This window comes from Sinocyclocheilus rhinocerous, unplaced genomic scaffold (genome assembly GCF_001515625.1).
Source record: "Sinocyclocheilus rhinocerous isolate Xijiao unplaced genomic scaffold, SAMN03320098_v1.1 scaffold1485, whole genome shotgun sequence".
Classification (NCBI taxonomy): domain Eukaryota; kingdom Metazoa; phylum Chordata; class Actinopteri; order Cypriniformes; family Cyprinidae; genus Sinocyclocheilus; species Sinocyclocheilus rhinocerous.
This window is the reverse complement of record NW_015628698.1, coordinates 12,465-30,383: the sequence shown is the minus strand read 5'-3', so window position 1 is coordinate 30,383 and position 17,919 is coordinate 12,465. Positions and strand designations below refer to the sequence as shown.

General features: G+C 40.2%; 1 protein-coding gene across 1 annotated transcript; it reads right to left on the bottom strand.

Moving 5' to 3' along the window:
* Positions 1–2,977: 2,977 nt before the first annotated feature.
* LOC107738310 (POU domain, class 3, transcription factor 3-B-like) lies at positions 2,978–4,194 on the bottom strand. Its single transcript, XM_016550047.1, has 2 exons — positions 3,068–4,194; positions 2,978–3,000 (listed from the first exon to the last, which is right to left on the bottom strand). Exons 1-2 carry the CDS (start codon positions 3,558–3,560, stop codon positions 2,978–2,980), a joined length of 516 nt encoding a protein of 171 aa, XP_016405533.1. The 5' UTR covers positions 3,561–4,194.
* Positions 4,195–17,919: the final 13,725 nt, after the last annotated feature.

Genomic DNA, 17,919 nt, shown 5'->3' with positions numbered 1-17,919 from the left:
AACATTGATTGAATTTAGTTGCTAAGCAACTAGTGTATGGGAATTCATCCGCGAAATTTAAATCTTGGAGAGAAGGAATTGCGCGTTTTGCTGAATAGTCATCTTAAGAAAAAGTTGAAGCGACCACACTCTCGTTTTTGCCCGTGTACAAAACCACTTCGTCCGTTTTATTTATGAGGCCTAGCTCAGAATAATTTCATCCTCAATATTTGGCTTACATTAATAATGTTAGGGATATAACATAAAATCATTTTATGACATGTTTTTACCGATTAAAGTTTACAGCATAAATTATATTATATACAGGCCTGTTTGTTAGTATTGGGGGCATTGTCAATCCGTTGTGAAATTAAGTAATCTGATTTATTTTTACAAGCAACACAGAAAATTGGCATACGATGTTTGCGAGACTCGATAAATATAAAATAACATAATAAATAATAAAAGCAATACCATATTTAGGTTATCACACGATGCATGAAGCAGGCGCGAAATTCAGAGAGAAATTGAGAAATTCAATTGTTGAGAAAAAAATTAACTAAACGTTATAATATTTTGCTATTCCTAAACACCTCGAAAAAATGCAATAAAAAGGCATGCATATGCAAAATGTCCGTAAACACGTGCTTTAGTTTTCAGGGTTATGTACGGGGACTGTGCATTATTTAAAAAGTGATTGTTTAGCAATATTTAGATTATATTTAGATAGATAGATAGATAGATAGATAGAAGGCGTTTGCAAAAAGCAGACCTGTGTAATTCTGAATAAAATTAAATCCAAAAAACATGGTGATTGGATTGATAGAAGGCATATGGATTTGACAGTTGGCATGAACGCTATAAAACAGGTAGCCTACACTACACAAAAGCGCGTGACACAGTAAACACTCCACCTCCACAAGCGATCAACTTTTCTGTGCTTTCTCTCGTGAGATTTACTGAACGTTGCTATCTCTATTACTGGTCACAGAGACACATTTCATCCTGCTAACAAAATGGTTGTACACTGAAGTAATTTACACTAAGGTGACACTTACATTAAGGTGACACTTTTGCTGGTTTGTCTAAGAGGAGAATGTTAGCTTAATAGAAATTCTAAAAGTTGTAGAAATGCAAAACTCCCGTTAATGCTTTCTGTCGAGGCCTACACGATTGCCACGTTACACTGATCTATTTTATTTATTTATTTATTTATTTTATAAAAATGCATTGTGTGAAATATTTATATGACGGTTGAATTATAATCAAACATATCTATATTGCTGGCATAATATTAGAAAGGTTTGGTTTTCGAGTGTTATTTCCTATTCTGCATGTCATAACATAAGGCTATTAATATTCAGCAGCTATCATGTTAAAATGAATTTGGCTAAATATTGCTCAAATATTGCATCCTATAAAAATGTGAAACAGCTACGATCTTAGGCACGACACACAATTTTGTTTCATTCTAACAAATTTATTGTTCTCGATCATCTCTTACGGAATCACTACTGAAATTAAATTACAGTCAAATCATCACATCAAAATATACCCTTATTACCTACTGTCAAAGTCAGTTCGTGTAGATTTGTGCTCTTTTAAAAATGAGAATACAAAATTAAACAAAACAAATAAGGTCAACAACGAAAACAGGGGAAAACGTTTTACACAAGTCTGGGGGAAATAAATAATAACTGTTTGGAATAGTTCGTATGTATCCCGAATAAAATATTAAAACAAAGCATTTTAATGAAAAATATCAAGTAAATAATTCCGATCAGCATCTGATCTAATGAATCTATATTGCCGGCTTTACATAGTCTTGTTTATTAAAACCTACCAAAGAATACTGCTTGGAAATGGCAGCACATGAAAACATCCACAGCACCAGCTCTGGCCCACTTGGCAACGGATGTTCGCACTGAAGATTTTCAATGAGGTGCAGCTGCGGAATATTCAGTCTTTTCAAAAGTCATCTTTGATTTAAAGTTGTCCTCAAAAATCCAGGTAAGATTCAGTTCTTTACATAAAAAAAACAAACAAAAAAAACAATTTCAAAAGATGTGATCTTGGAGATCAGAAACTGAGGGCAGTCTTTTGTTGTTTTTTGTGAGGATTGGAAGGCCAGGAAAAAAAATCCATTCCATATTTTTGGATAATATCAAACCATGCAGTCTTCTCTGCCAAGTTGGATGGAAGCTTCGTGGATGCCACTGTTCTTCGCATTGTTTCAGCTGAATTTCATCCCTTTGTTTCAGGTTTAATGTCCCATAACAACATACACAATTGCCTGCGTCTTTTGTCTCTCAAACAAGACATTGGTGTAACAGGGTATGGGGGTAAAAGATTTTGTTGCTCATTGCTAATTTCTGTTATTTTTTCAGTTGAAGTTAATGCGCCAATATTACCTGGTGGAACGAACTTGTAGTTGTCACCCTCTGGTCGCCCGGTTCGCTCGGCCCAGTTAAACTTGCATCTTTTAAGTAATCTACTAAAAAATGTCCCTGAAAGAAAGAGCAGACACAACCTTTTAGGTTAAGACATTTAAGGGCCTGGAAGAAGATTAGCGGGCGGTTTAGGGTTGGGAAGGAAGAGGGGTGATTTGTTCTTGAGAAAAAAATATATAACACATCTGCAGTCTCAATATTCCCTCACAATCACAGTATCAAAATGTTTTGCTATCTTGATGATAGTCTGTGTTTTATCAGATATATATAAAATATTTTTAGTCTTGTATGCTGTTCTATGTCTCACTGAACATTCGTTTGCAGTCCATGGAGGGGGGCGGTGTATCTGCACTCACATTGCCGACCTGAGAATATACATCCTCCGGCGTCTGCGGCACTCCTGGGGGCGTCATCCTTTTCTCTTTCTGTCTCCGATTGCAAAACCAAACTCTCACCACCTCCTTCTCCAGCTGCAAGTTTTCCGCTAGAGAGGTTATCTCTTGGGCCGAAGGCTTGGGACATTTCAAGAAGTGACTCTCCAAGGTGTACTAGGCTCTGGCTGCCCGGCGGACTGAGCATGCCGTTCACCGTGAAGCCTCCAGGCTGTGAGTATATGAGGGACTGCTGCTGCTGTTGGCTCCCAGTTAAAGAAGGGATGTGGGCAGCGGTTGTGCTACACCAGGAACCCGCGTGAGTCTGGTGGGGACCTAAGTGTGGGGGTCTGTGATGCAGCGCAGTCCCAGAGTGCAAATCGTCTCTCCCCGAGTTATTTTTCACGTCCTGCTGCTGTTGCGGACTGCCTGTCATTCCAACGGGACTAGACGACCAATGCGATCCTGCTTCAGCTGCGGCCACTGCGGCAGCGGCTGCCGCCGCTGCAGCGTGAGGCAAGGACGTCACCCACTGGTGAGCGTGGCTCAGCATATGTCCCCCGTTGCTCGCTGCCATTGCGCTCTGCATGAAATCGCTTTGTACCATTTTAACCGCTGGGTCTCCTCTGTACCCACCGGACACTGAGGTTACCGCAGCACTGATCTGCTGCATCCCACCTCCGGAGTCCGAGTGCACGATCGAGCCGGACGATAATATACTACTGCTGGGTAGATAAGGGTTGGAAGCCGCTGTGGCCATTCCGCTAACCTTATGAATATGTTTGCAGATCACCCCCTCCCTTTTGCAGAAACTTTTTTAATGCAGGCAAATTATTTCTCATGAATTATTCAAATTTTAAAAGTCTGACTTGTGTTTTGGCAAACACCATCAACAAAAAAGCAAAGAGAAAGATATTGTAGGCGAGAGGACGAAATCTGTTTCTTGAATAATTTGTGCATTCATATATTTGGAACATATGACTGATTGAAACGATAAATTCCACTTTTATGTCAGCGTTGAAAACCCCTCGGAAGTCAAACAGTCCTTCGATCTATATTTTCTTTTTAAATAGTCTGAAAACAAATAAAAAATGAAAAAATGAAAGATTAAAAATTGTTTCAAAACTTTGTCCCGCAAGAAACTTCTGGCGCTTGAAGAAGTTGTAATATGCCCTTAAAATTAATAAGTCCAAACGTATGTTCCGTTACCGAGTGGAAAAATATTAAACGTGGTTCTTCCTCAATTCTTTTGTTATTTAGCCGCAGCGATTTCACTTGCGCCGTCCCTTTATTTCTTTTCTTTTGCAGATTCTTTTATGGTGCTGTAAAGTCTGTCTCTTTGTTCTGTTTTGATGTGTTTAAACCTGCCAAACCGCTCCAGTTGAAGTACAATCCAGTATTACAGTGCAAAGCAGTGTTGCATGCCTTCTTTCTCATTCGCTTGTTCTCTCTCCTCTCCCTCGCTCACTCTCCCTCCCTCTCTTTCTCTCTCTCTCTCTGACAGTTAGCTCCGTCCCTCCCTCAGAGCTCGAGGACACACGAGTGTTTACCCTGTGCTGCGTACATCGTCCACGTCTTTTCCCCAAATAAAGGAAGTCGGGTGTACGGCTCTCGTTGATTGGATAGCACGGGCAAGATTGACAGGTCTAGAGAACTCGCTTCAGGCACTTAGGCCCCCCTTCCGGCTATTCCAATTGGTTGCTTTTGAATTTAAATACATAAATCAAGACAAATGACTGAAAACTCTAAAGAATGTGGAAATGTATTAATAAATCCCCATTTATGTACAATTTCCCATAGTTTTAGTGAATTATTTTGGTGAATCATTGACAAGACAGTGTTACCGTTAGTCGGCTATTTCGCAGGGCCATAATAAAATAACAACACATAGCCTATAGTTCTATTTTCAAGCCTTAGATAAGAGTAATGAACAGTGAAGTCTAACAAATACAACATATCTTGTTCTAATGGAAATTTGGAAATAGCTAGGTCGTTTGAAAAGCACTGAAATCGCACTGGCTGCATTTATGTTTACAATCATTTCACTCTTATTGACAAAATTAGGTCTAAAACAGTTTCTCTCTCAACTAGTCTGTTGCCATTTTTAAACTCAACTAAGCAAGATAATATAAATATATCGACGCAATAACCATCGCTACTATCGATTAATTAATACATTTTTTTCTGAAACGTCGGCCTCTCAAGAGTTAACGAGATGACTGTGCGATGCTTCCAAGCGGAAACACAGAGTGCAAGGCAACTCAACGCAAGAAAGGCATGGGGAGAAAGTGGCAACCAAAACGGATGCAAACTGAGCAGTCCTTTGGGGATTTGCAAGAAACGTCTTTTAATTTAACTACCAAGATCGACTGACGATAGGGCAAACACGACTCTCCTTTTCAAATTTGACGCGGAATTGTTTAGACGTTACCATCAGACCCCTACAACATTTGGATTCACCCAGTGGTATAAATAAAAAAGTCCAAAGAAAATTTGGAGTGATTGACATAAGGTCACCCCAGCTTCAGTATACAAGAGAGGTGTGACACTTGGTGTCAAGGGATCTCCTTGTTTATGAACTATACTGCTAGAATAATAACCTAGGTATCATAACAAAAACATGTTAACCAATGCTCCATTTTACACCAATAATCATTCTAAAAAGCTATTCTGACAGAATAGCTTATTTTAGATTCCATGCAGTATTGATGTATAACAACACTGAATCAGGTTTTGTAGAAAACCCAAGAGAGGACTCCACACTCCCCTTCCCAGAAGATTTCATTTGGATCAGACTCAAAAAACCGAGAGAACCTCGTGGATTTGTTTACATTGAATGGCAAAGTAGGGCCACCGCCACGGGGCTGTCTATTCATTAATTTCCAGCAGATTTTGGTCTAAATTACTGCTATGCATTTCATACTGCTCGCTTTCAAAGAACGTCTCGTGCGGCCATAAGAAACGTGATAGCCAGTATGAGGAAAGGGATTCACTCACTCTGAGGAGTCAAAGCAATTTCGCGAGCAGACGGTCAAGCTGCTGTTTTGTAGTGAATGTCCAGTGGAGAATGTGCAATCAATCAAATTCAAACAGGAGACCCTCGGTGGAATTCTCGGTGGAGTCGGGTACAAGTGGATATCAGGTCGTTTACATAAATCGATCTTTTACTTCTGTGCCAAAGTTTGATGCAACTTGGTCCGCAGCACTGACTTATTTTGGAGCGCGCGATGTATAACGCGAGACGGTGTGTGAATGACGGCAAGGATCTTAGTTGTTACCGAACGACTGTGAGAGACAACACCGCACATGAGGAGCAACTGAGCAGAAACTAGTCTAGCAGATCATTACCGGTAGCAAAGAAAATATGCAAGTGCCTGAGCAAGATATGATTAAAATAAACGAGCCAGAAATAGGAGCAGTTTAAATTAGGGGTGACCAAAATATACAGACAGTTACAAAACTAAATTTAGATTGAATTCGATTTAAATTGTAAAAAATGTTAGGATCATATTTTTAAATGTAATATAGCCTATATGCAAACATAACGAAAACCTTCCTTCGATATTTCTTGGGTTAACTTTATGTGCCCTCCCGGTCGAAGATGCTATCTCTCTCGCAGCCCCACTAAGACCGTTTGTTTCATTCATGGGCAAAGCATTTCTGAACCCTTCCTCTCGGTTGCTATGGTGAGTGGAATAAAAGAAGGAACACTGGTCGCATTAAGCTATATGTTTGTGCACTGGAGTCGAGATGAAAGAGCCAGTCAAGCCAAGAACATCTACCATTGCGCCAAACACACATCTCAAATTCGTATATACAAGCGTCTACAAAAGATATATACATAAAATAACTGGAATCAGCACAATCATAAAGATTAGATGCCACACTTACACGCTTGACAGTGACGTATGGGGGAGTATTTTGTCACCAGCAGGTGTCGCGCTTAGTCAGTATGGTAAAAGCGCTAATGGTGAGTAATTGGGTATTGTCCTTGATTATTGATTTATTCTTATTTTTTTTTAGGAGAAGCATAGGGTACTGATATCGTAAACTGATACCTGTTGAAATCATAATGCGAAAACCCAGCTCCGCACAATTAATTTATTCATAAGACATTAATTCAAATTATTGTTAATGCTCAAAGAAGCAATGTAGACCCTGCTATTAGTTTCATGTTTTTCTTCTTCTTTTTTTTTTATGATTCAATGTAGTTTTCAAAAGGATTTTCACCTTAATGTGTAGCCTAAGCCTTTGTAATTCTGTCTTTGATTGATAACATAGACCTAAGTTGCAGTTTTTAGTTTATTAAAAGGTTTCGTTAAGGTTTGGGAAGTTTATAAATAAAACATTTTTGAACAGTCAGTTAATTATTTTTGGCAGACATGTTGTTATGTAAAAATGCTGAAATAACATAAAAAAATAAATACATAAATACATTAAAAAAAAAACGTGTCTAAGTGTGTGACACATTAGTGGCACAATATCATTAACCAAGGAAAAATGTATTCAACAAAAATAAAACAGAATAAATAAATTAATATAAAAAGCATTATAAAAAGTGCGCGCATGTTTGATAACTATTTGAACAATTCCGGAATTTTAACATGACGAAAAAAAAAAACACACTGAATACAATTTTAATTGAATAGCCTATCATTTAAGAGGTTTGTGAGTATTAAAAAATATTCCAAAGAAAAAAAAAATATTGCTTTCATTATAATTAAATGAAATATCTGTTGGTTTTGAAGAACGTAACAGAAACATTCTGCTGAATTGTCATTAATTTGATAAACAAACATTTAAAGCGCTAAGATCGTGTTTGACAGCGTGAAATTGTAGGCCAGAGCTCTGGCGTTGTCCCAAAAAAGAGGATGCGAGGTCTCTTATTTTCTCTTAATTCCGTAATATAAAATGTCATAGTTGGATGGTTTATGTGTATGATGTTATTATAAAATAAAATTATAGTAATAATACAAAACACTAATTATAATTATTATTTTATAATGATATGTTTTATGGGCTATTTTATTTTGAAACCTTTTCATTTATTTTATTTGTTTAACTGCTATCATAAAATTATTACTTTCTTCATCGAAAAAAAAAAAGGAATTGATCTTATGTCAATATCTGTTATCCTGCAACATAGCCAGTCTTGAGCTTTCAGTTGTCTGATATACAGACTGGAATGCGAAATAATTTGTAAACAATTTATAGTTATTTGGAACAAAGATAATAATCGAAATAAAAACAAAAATGCAGTATTGCATTTCTAAAATTCTCTTCTTTCCCAAAATTGGCATAAAAACTACACAGGAGCAAGTCTTCAGTGATAGTCGGTCAGAGAAGAAGAGTAATCGACTGGACGATGTTATTTCATCATTTGTAACTGACATTATTTTATATCCTTGTTCTATACATGGAAGCCCACAGAGTGCGTCACGCCGTTCCGCCTTGTTTATTCCACTGCTCCCTTGTGCATCATTTCCCGTAGCACCGGCTCAGGAGGCGCGCAGCTCATGACTGGCGAGAAATGGTTCAGAGCTCTATGTCTTACACGAAGATTATCCGAGCTTCATTATTCGTAAACATTCCAGCCAGCCCCTTATTGATTGTGCTCCCTCCCATTGGAAATCAATGCAAATGTCATAATGTGCTTTAAATGATATGTGGATGCAACATCTAATAAGCTATAGTATAAATATATGTTATGTGTATACACACAAATACAAATGTGTAATAAATAGACTAAAATCAGTAAAATAGAAAACAAAGACTTAAAAAACATAATATTTCTGATGATATCCCCAACTCAGTCAGGACCCCAGCCTCAAATTTTATCTCAAGATGTGTGATGCGACACGTAGCTGTCTGTTCCTTGATATGGATGCTAGTCTTCGATGTGTATGTCTCTCTCTCTCTCTCTCTCTCTCTCTGTGTGTGTGTGTGTGTGCAACTTACAGATCCCTCTTAACTGTCCCATGTGGACTAACAATATCTCTTGGACATCCTATAACAGACACTGCACTGATTACTGCTGCAGGCCACTGCAATAATCAAACTCCTGCTGTCCATTTTCATGAAACACTTGATTATATGGGATTATCTGATATTCCATCTTAATTATGCATCAACATATTAATCTGATGAAAAAGTTGCACACAAGCACTGCGATGTGCCCTCTGCCATTTAAAATGTATCCATTGTGCGTGGACTGAAGTGGTGCCCTGCGTGTTTTTGTTTGTCAAACAGCACCGTTCCCTGAGGAGTGCGGTTTGTGGTACCTCTCTGCTCAGGATTACATTAATCAAAGCATTTATTTCCCCAGAGATGCACAGCACAAATCACCCAAAATCCCAATCAAATTGAATTACAGAGGAACCACGCATTGGAAGTGACCTCTCTGTTTTTTCAGGAAACAGGTCTCTTGCCATTTCAGCTGCACTCACAAAAGCAAAAGTGTCTTTCTCTGTGATACAGAAGAGGAGAAGAGTTTCTATAGTTGAGGGTATTTTGTTGACTGTGAGAAACATGGAAATCTTTTGCCAGTGGCCAGACATAGTGTGGTTTTAGTGATGAAACATAGAAGTTTGGTTTTAACAGCACATCTGCGGATTTAAAGGGGTCATATGATGCGATTTCAAGTTTTGCGTTTGAGAGAGGCGGGGCATAGAGGACTTACAATAATGTACAGTATTTGAAAAATAATGTGTTTTTTGAACATTAAAGCATGTCAACATATTCTGTTACACCAAATACACAAAATAATGGTCTTTAAAAAAGCATCATATGACCCCTTTAAGGATTTGCTGTTGGTTGCAGAAAGTGCATATTGTTAGGTTTAACAAACCCGCTAGTTGAGAACTGTCTCATCCCTTATTAAAAAAGAAGATCATATGCGGATGAAATAATTAATTTTATGCTCAAGTTATATGAAACAACTACATTTGACTGTCAACACAATAAATCCATGGCAAAGCCGCGTGGCTCAATAAATATTGCTTGTAATACGAGGTCTATTACAGGTACTGCAAATAAAATAATACAGCTGTAATTTTCCTCATGTGTTGTTTTACTGTAACTGGCATGCACGGTTTGAGATTCATGGTGAAAATGGGAAAGAAATGTGAAGCTGTTTATGGCAGTGCAGTGCGTTGAAACACAAATTCAGTTCTGCTGCTTTCAGCCCGATCAGGGATAAATGATGGAGCCTGTCCTGGAGTGGGTTACCAGACGGGAATGTTAACTCTGATGGAGAGGTGATGGAAACAGAAGCATTTTGCTGTAGATACTTTTGATGAAATATACAAGTCATAGTATATAAGTCAAAGTTTTAAGTGGTATAAAAAGAGCCTTTGTGTATCTATTTTGAGTTGTAAAAATTAGAGAAATCTGTGGCTCAAGCCAGTTGAAAAAGGTGGTGTATGACTGACAAATGACAGTGTAAACGTGTTAGCAACTATATGAAATCTTCTGTTTTTGTTTGTGTGGGCATGCTCGGTTGTCAGAAAATCATTTGTGTGTGTCATCTTAATTACGTTCCCACCCACAGCAGGAAAAATGGGTTTACATACATCTGTATCCTTATTTTGGCATCCTATATGATCTCCTAAACCTCTATGCCTTTCCTCACTCTTTGTCTCTACCATTTCTACCTCTCTTTGTCTCCTCCTCTATTTCTCTCCCTCTTGGTCCACTCACACATCCAGCCCGCAGGGTCACAAAAGCAACGTTCACCAGCCTGCTAGAAGTGGCCTGACCTTCTGCCAAACTGCCTACCACACATTACTCATTACTCAGGCCAGGCACACGGACAGCCCCACAGCTAAAATGCTGCCCTTAACTCAGGCAACATGCAATGTATCATTCTAAACTCCTCTAGTTCGCTCTCACTCACTTTTATTAAAATGTGCATGCTAAGGGTGCACTGCAGTGCTCAGAGGCTGAATAATGGCCAAGCTAAGGAAACATATGTGTCTCATGTGTAAGGTGGAAAGGTCAATGAGTTTAATTTCTGGTACGCACGATAATGGCTATACAGTGCACTTGCAGTGGGTGACAGAGCTGAATATTTCTATCTATCTATCTATCTATCTATCTATCTATCTATCTATCTATCTATCATCTTTGATGTAATGAGCTCAGTGCTGCATTGTTATTTGCTTGCATACACAGAAAAGTACATTTCCTCTCACTTCAAGGATCAGTCACTCACCTCAATAAATAAAGTGAAAGGGGTGTGATCAGATATCAACACAGACTTTATTAGTAAACATGGTGAGCATCTGGACAACTGGAGGAAAAAAAGGCGCCTGGAGACAAAATGTGTATTGTGTGCCGCTGAAAAAATATTTGTTCAATATGCAGTTCCAACTGATTCTAACATTGTTATTTCTCTTGCAGAAGAGGAGCTTCAACTCTCCCACCTTCCCACCCTTCTCCAGGGAGAGGGGCCTCCTTCCACATTGGACCCAGACTCAATCTGCTGCAGAGGGACAGAGTGGCCACGCTGTGAGCGCAGACACACACACACACACACACACACACACACACATACATAGATCTCACTGCTTCCGTTTTCAGCTAACATTGCTGCTGGAGCTGTTAGCCTGCCGGCTATTTTTCTTTGAGAGACTACAAAAATATGCAAATTCTGTTGTTAAAGAGCACAGTTGAGTTTTTTTTTTTTCTTCTGCTTGAGCCCCTTGTGAGTCTGCAGAGCAAAAGGCGGAAGGATTTCACTTTTGTCACTCACTTTGTTTATAGAAAGACAGGAATTACAAAGGAGAGCGACAGCTTTCAAACATGTTTGAAATGACCACGCATATAGGGAAGAATAAAATGAATAAAAAAAAATATCCTGCTTTACTCAAACTGTACCTGCAGAGTGAGTGATTTTAAAATGCCTTCTTTCTCTTTACCTCTCATCATGGCGGACAGGCCTTAAACACAGAGCATCAACTGCTTTAAGAGTGTAGGAAAAGTACAGGGCGAATTTGTAAACTCCTCACGGTGCCACGAACACTTTTTGAAGTGATTATGAAGACAGTTCAGATCAAAGGCTTTGACAACTCTGAGTGCCCGCCAAGACTGAGCCCCTGTAATCGCACAGAGCCCTCCGTACAACACAGCTCACACCCCTCAAGCACCCGGCAGAACGCAACGCCACACTCACGCATAAACAGATTATCAGGGGACAGAAAACGGCTGGAAAGTAAATATGGGATTAGAATTTTTAGACTAAACCGCACCAATATAACCGAGGAGATTAGTGAAACATTTACAGGTAGATATTAATTATCAGCGTCAGGGAGATGAGGAAAAAATAAGAATGTATAAAAATGAATTAAATAACTCCATGCATATGTTTTAAAAAGAAGATCGTTATATAACCTCATTATATTTAATATTTTCCATTGTTTTCAACATATCAAATGTATTAAGTTAACTGCCATAATTTTCTAAATTGTTCACAAAGAAACCATAAGAAGCTGGAAATAAAAGAGAGGGAGAAAAGGAGAGTGAGCAGAAAGTGCTTTATTGAAGTCAACAAATTCTTATATTTTTTATATAATTATGTGCTCTACTGTGCGTAAATGCTAGGCAGCATTGTAACAAATGTCCATCATTGGCTCCATTAGCCCTGAAGACAGACGGCCATTACATTTAGCTCAGTATTTTGCTAACACTATAAGAGAGCACAATAGCTCTGAACAAAACAACAATAATATTAATAGTGATTTTATTATCTACGTATCCAAGTTGTATCATAGAATTTGAAAAATATATTTTGTCATGCACATATGCACACACTGTAAGTCATGTGTTAATATGTTAACAGTTTGCCAACTTGAACCTGTTAACCACCCTTTCCTTTCATGTAGTTCTTTAGTCATTTAACTGAAAGTTTTACTTTTGTCAGTGTATTTACTGTTTTGTGGTACCGCACTGGTGCTGATGTGAAACAATAAAATGTGTGTGACAGCAAGTCCCCTCTCTGCCTCCTGTTTACGGTGCCACTCAGCGCCTCTCTCAGACTAACCGCTTGGTACAGTCTTCTCTGGATCAATTCCAGAACCCTCGGGTTCCGAGTGGCCCAGTCTCTGAAGAGCAGCCAACAAACGGGCCTTTCAGTGTGGACAGCAGATGGGGCGGGCCAGCCAGCCACTCGGAGGAACTTCTTGTGTCGCCAGACACAGAGAATGAATCCGCTTTTATCTGCCAGCCCTGTGGACTACAATGAGCCTTCCTGTGCACTTAACCATGAGACAGCACACACACATACAAAGAATGATGCCAGACAGGTAGTGTGCATTGCCATTCCCTAACCATGGAAGTTAAAATCCGAAACTCTGGGTTTGGCTACACTTGCAGTTTAACAGACAAACACACAGTTTGTTTGTTCAGTCATGTAAATCATTTTCTGGGTGGAAGAGCTACAATCCTGATCCTGCTACATGATAAGCAAGCTATAAATTAATTCCTGAAGAATGACCAAATTCAACATTAGGCATTATGATCAAAGACAGTGACTGAGACAGGCTATATAGATTTTTGAAGGCTGTTTCTAATCAAAATTATGTACTAATATTTCTTACTTCCTTTCATATCTTGCATAGGGGAGCTAATAATCTAAGCATATTGACCTCTCTACTGTTTAGTATTTACAATTTGGTATTTTGTCAGTGATTTATGCCTAATTGTTCCAGACAAGCTTTCCAATGTCTCTTTCAACAGTAGCAGAAACTCCCACTGACCAGTCTCTCATGGATAATCATCTGACACCACAGCGCTCGGCTGCGCCATGCCGCCTCATACTAAGTGTGTGTGGTATGTGTGTTTGTTCTTTTGACAGCTTGGTTACAGGGAACTGCAGGCCCTATCGATTGCCTGATCATTAGGAGTGATCAGCTGAGTGGCAAACACTGTTAACTGCAACATGAAACATCTGACCTCTCTTTAACGAACAGCCATCGAGTGACCAGACCTACTCATTGACCCATAATAGTCACTGCAGGCCAGCAGCGTCAAGATAACTACACCCAGCTGTGGGCTGTTTCATGGATCTTCTGGGCTCATGCGATTCGGAAAGGGTCTGACGTGGATTTTTATGAGGAAATGTATCTCATATCTGATGGTTTAGCAAATGTCCGTATGCAGAACAGTTGGCAGGTGTGTCTGCCAGTACAATCCCACTGATGATACAGTTTACACTAGTCCGACACCCACTGCTGAAAGTCTGCGAGTGACACTGCTCACCTCCTGTTGCGCTATTAGAAAGCACGGCTTCCAGTTCAGAGCCTCACACCACCCCAGTATGTGTGTGTGTGTGAGAAAGAGACAGTGAGAAAGGAGGGGGAGGCAGGGAGAGGGTAGGAGGAGGAGGAGGAGGAGGAGGAAAAGGCCACTGATCAGTGAGTGAATGAAGCGTTTCTTTGGTGAGTCCCTCAGTGGGGAAGCACCCTGCAGAGGACAGTGTGGAAATGAACTCGATGAGGCGGTGAGTGTTTGACCCCATGTCTGTCCTCACACCACCCTCACCACTCTCATGGCTGACTGACACTGACTACATCCTGCCTACAATGAGTCACTTCCCGTCTGTCATTACCTCGCCTGAGCACTTTCTTAATTCAACACTAGTATGTCTGACTATAAACGGGCAACGGATTCCGCGTTTGAAGTGTCATATTAAGATATCAGTTTATTTTCTTTCCATCAGGTTTCATCCTCAGTTTCTTAAAGAAAATGGGTCCATGCTAACCAACACCATATGAGTCTAGCAGCGTGAGAAATTTCTGAAAGCTGGCTGCTTGAGAGTTGAGCTCCAGGGAAAGGATCCTTGTGGGGCAGCTGAAGGAATGGGGGGAAGAGCGGAAGCAGATTGCAGGAGAAGGCGGTGGCTTTGAAGGTTGTAGGTAGCAGGTTTTTCCCTGCACCACTGCAGGAGACTTGAGCACAGGCCCCCACCGGCACAAGTGGTACTGCTCATTTCAATTTAACTCAAATCTACACTTGAAATAGTGCGGCTGTCATAAGCAATCTGCAGTCCAGGACAGAGCACTGCCTTGGTTGAGGAGTGGTGGGGGGAGGATGGGGTGTCAGAGCAGACTACGTTGAGTTTTGAAGAAGAGGCTGCTGCCCTCCCAACAACCTCCTCCCCCTCCTTCGCTGTTCCTTTACTTTTCCATGCACATGTTCACCGCAGGTCTACTCATCCAGAACTGCACAAAGAGAGGTCAAAGCAGTCAACAAGTTATTTACAGCAGGGGAGCTGCTGTGCCTCACACACCCCATCTGCTTTCAGAGATGAGACCGAATCCCTCATTATGTAACACAAGATCATTTTTTTTCTTTTTCTTCTGACAGAGGTCTGATGCACATCCATAACTCTTACGCTTCTTTTACAACAGATGAAACTGGTGGGCATCATGGAAACCACTAGTCAATACCTTCTGTGCTAAAGACATTCATATTAGAATCAAGTGCTGGGTTTTGGTTAATTCAACCGCAGATGCTCAAGATGTGAAGCACAACAAGCACAAAACCAACTTCGGCTGATCCGGCAGTTATTCTGAGGCAATGAACAGTTTTTTGGGATCAGTTTTCTTACCTAAATAGATGTTTTAATTTAATATTTTAATTTATTTTATATTTATGCATTACATTTATGGCAGACACTTTTATCCAAAATAACTTACGTTGCATTTGAGGTATACATACATACATACATACATTCAGTTATTGCATTCCCTGGGAATTGTGGCCATGGCTTTGTTGGTGCCATTCTTTAATGTACAACCTACAGGAATGCCTGGCTAATTTCTTCTAATTTTACTAATATTTAACAATGTTTCCAAAGTCAAATCGGTAAAAGGTGAACTGTAATGTTGTGTTCCCAATCAGTGTCCAACTCAACCTGCAGTCTTCTTCTTGGAAAGCTGAAGGAGTCTTTAAACAGAGGAGACTAGGCAGTGTCTGTAGACAGCACAGAGGGTGGACAGATCAGAGCAAGCTTTGCAATCCTGGAAGTGTTTCCTCGCCAGAAAGCAGGCGTTTTTAAGCAGTGTTGTTCTAGCCTGGGGCTACAGCCCACTGGATCATGTTGAGCTCTTTCAGGGGAGGAAGAGAGAACATGGCAGGCCTCGATGAATGCAAATGTATCTTCTGTATCTCGCAGGCATCTTGATGGGGCTTGGAAGCACAGTTGCCCCTTTAGGAGCATTTGTCTGATGTGGAAACCTCTAAATAATACACAAGCCTGGACATGAGGTGATACTTTTACCCTTAGTGGAGGGAAAATATAACCGAAGAGCTTTTAAAAGAACCAGGATGGCATGGTATTCCCTCACCTTAAAATGAAAATTTAATCATGCTAATTTATTCAATAATTTATGAATTTAACCTTAACTTTGGTACATATTTGCCCATCAAGAGGATCCAAAAGAACCACTGGCATCTGCACAGTCAGCAGTTGAGGAACAAGGCATGGCTCGCCATTTCATGACTATGGAGGATTACACCCAAGTTGCCCTCTTTGGACTGTGTGCCTTGCCCGTTGAGCTGCCAACCTGGCCAGCTCATTCACAGCATGGCAGAGTCTCTCCAGGAGGTGGTATTCTCTCTAGACTAACATGTGTTTCTGTGGCTGGTACCCTGCCCACTACCACACAGACCGTGCCAGGGCTCATGCGTCTGTGCACTGATAGGGCCTCAATGAGGTTGCGGGAATGCTGGGAGATTGTCTATCTTTTATCCCCGGGCTTCAAATGAAGTTGAAATTGAGTTTTAGCTGGTTTCTCTCTCCTGCTTGCATGACTCTCCAGCAATGGCTCCTTGCTTGCAGCATCAGCAGGGAGTCCTTTCAAAGACTCCAACACTGCAAATGCAAGAACGCATGTATGCAAAAAGACACACACGCATTCTTTTTAGCTCCTAGATACACAGAAGTCTTCAGGCAGAGGACACTCTACGAATAACTTTCATGCACATTTGGGAAAAGAGAAAGGCTTATTCCAGAGTTCTCCGAGGGAGATTACACACACAGCGCACACATTGGTGTCTTTATGATTGAAGTCCTCAATAGCCTCCCTCATATATGCTTCAACATTAATGCATATTACAAACAAGTCTTAATGGATCACTCACATTTGTCTTAATGAGCAAAGTTGGTCTGTAGTTTCACTCGTTAAACTTCTTCATCAAGACCCACATCATCTGTGCATTCATGCCTCATGACTGTGCTGAAGCTGTAAAAGGAGAGCAGGAAGAACTTGTGAAGAGCTGAATTGACAGGATTAATGGACGAGGAGCTGAGCGGTGCAATTACCCCCTTCAGTGAGGGGCATTTTTCATTTTTGGGTCCTCCTCATCTCTGGCTTTCTCTCCTGTGGGAGAGAGTGCAGTCCTAGTGGTTTGTTTGTTTTAATTATTTTTCCATATGCAAATATGGTTTTATTTAATTGCGGCGAAGCAAGCGACGAGCACAAAGAAGAAAGAGGGGAGGACAAACTCATTATTGATTCCTGAGCCATCTTTCTGGAAGCCATCGCCATTACGTGGCGTAATCCATCTTTCCCATGCATTAACTTCAGTACAGGCATGGAGAGAAGTGTTAATGCCTCCTCAGAACATCAATCAGAGAGGAGAGAGAGGGAGATAGGAGAACCTCTGAACAAGTTTTTTTTTGACAGGTACCACTCAGTAAAATATGTTTTTATTGCCAGGAAATGAGGACCAAAGGTTGTTGTAATGAGACAGGTTAAAATAAGCCATGCAAGTTGCCAGCAGCCTTCCACAAAACCATCCTCATTTATTCCGCAGGCCTGAAATAATATTTTCTGCGGGGAGTTTCCAATAATGTCCTCTTGAGGAGATGAGTGTGATTGTGTGGTGGGTGTGTGTTTGCATGCTTGTGTGAGTCTTGTTTGTGATTGAAGCTCTTCATGGCTCTTTTCAATTACAATATGCCTTGCGCTATGCAGAGATGAGACATAAATATTGCTGAATAAAGAGAAGTACGTTATCAAACCCTGCTTTCACACTGGAGAGCTTAATTACCCAAGGCTGTGCTTTGGGAGTGTGTGAGCAAGACGGTCAGGTTTGAAATTCAGAAACTCAGAGTA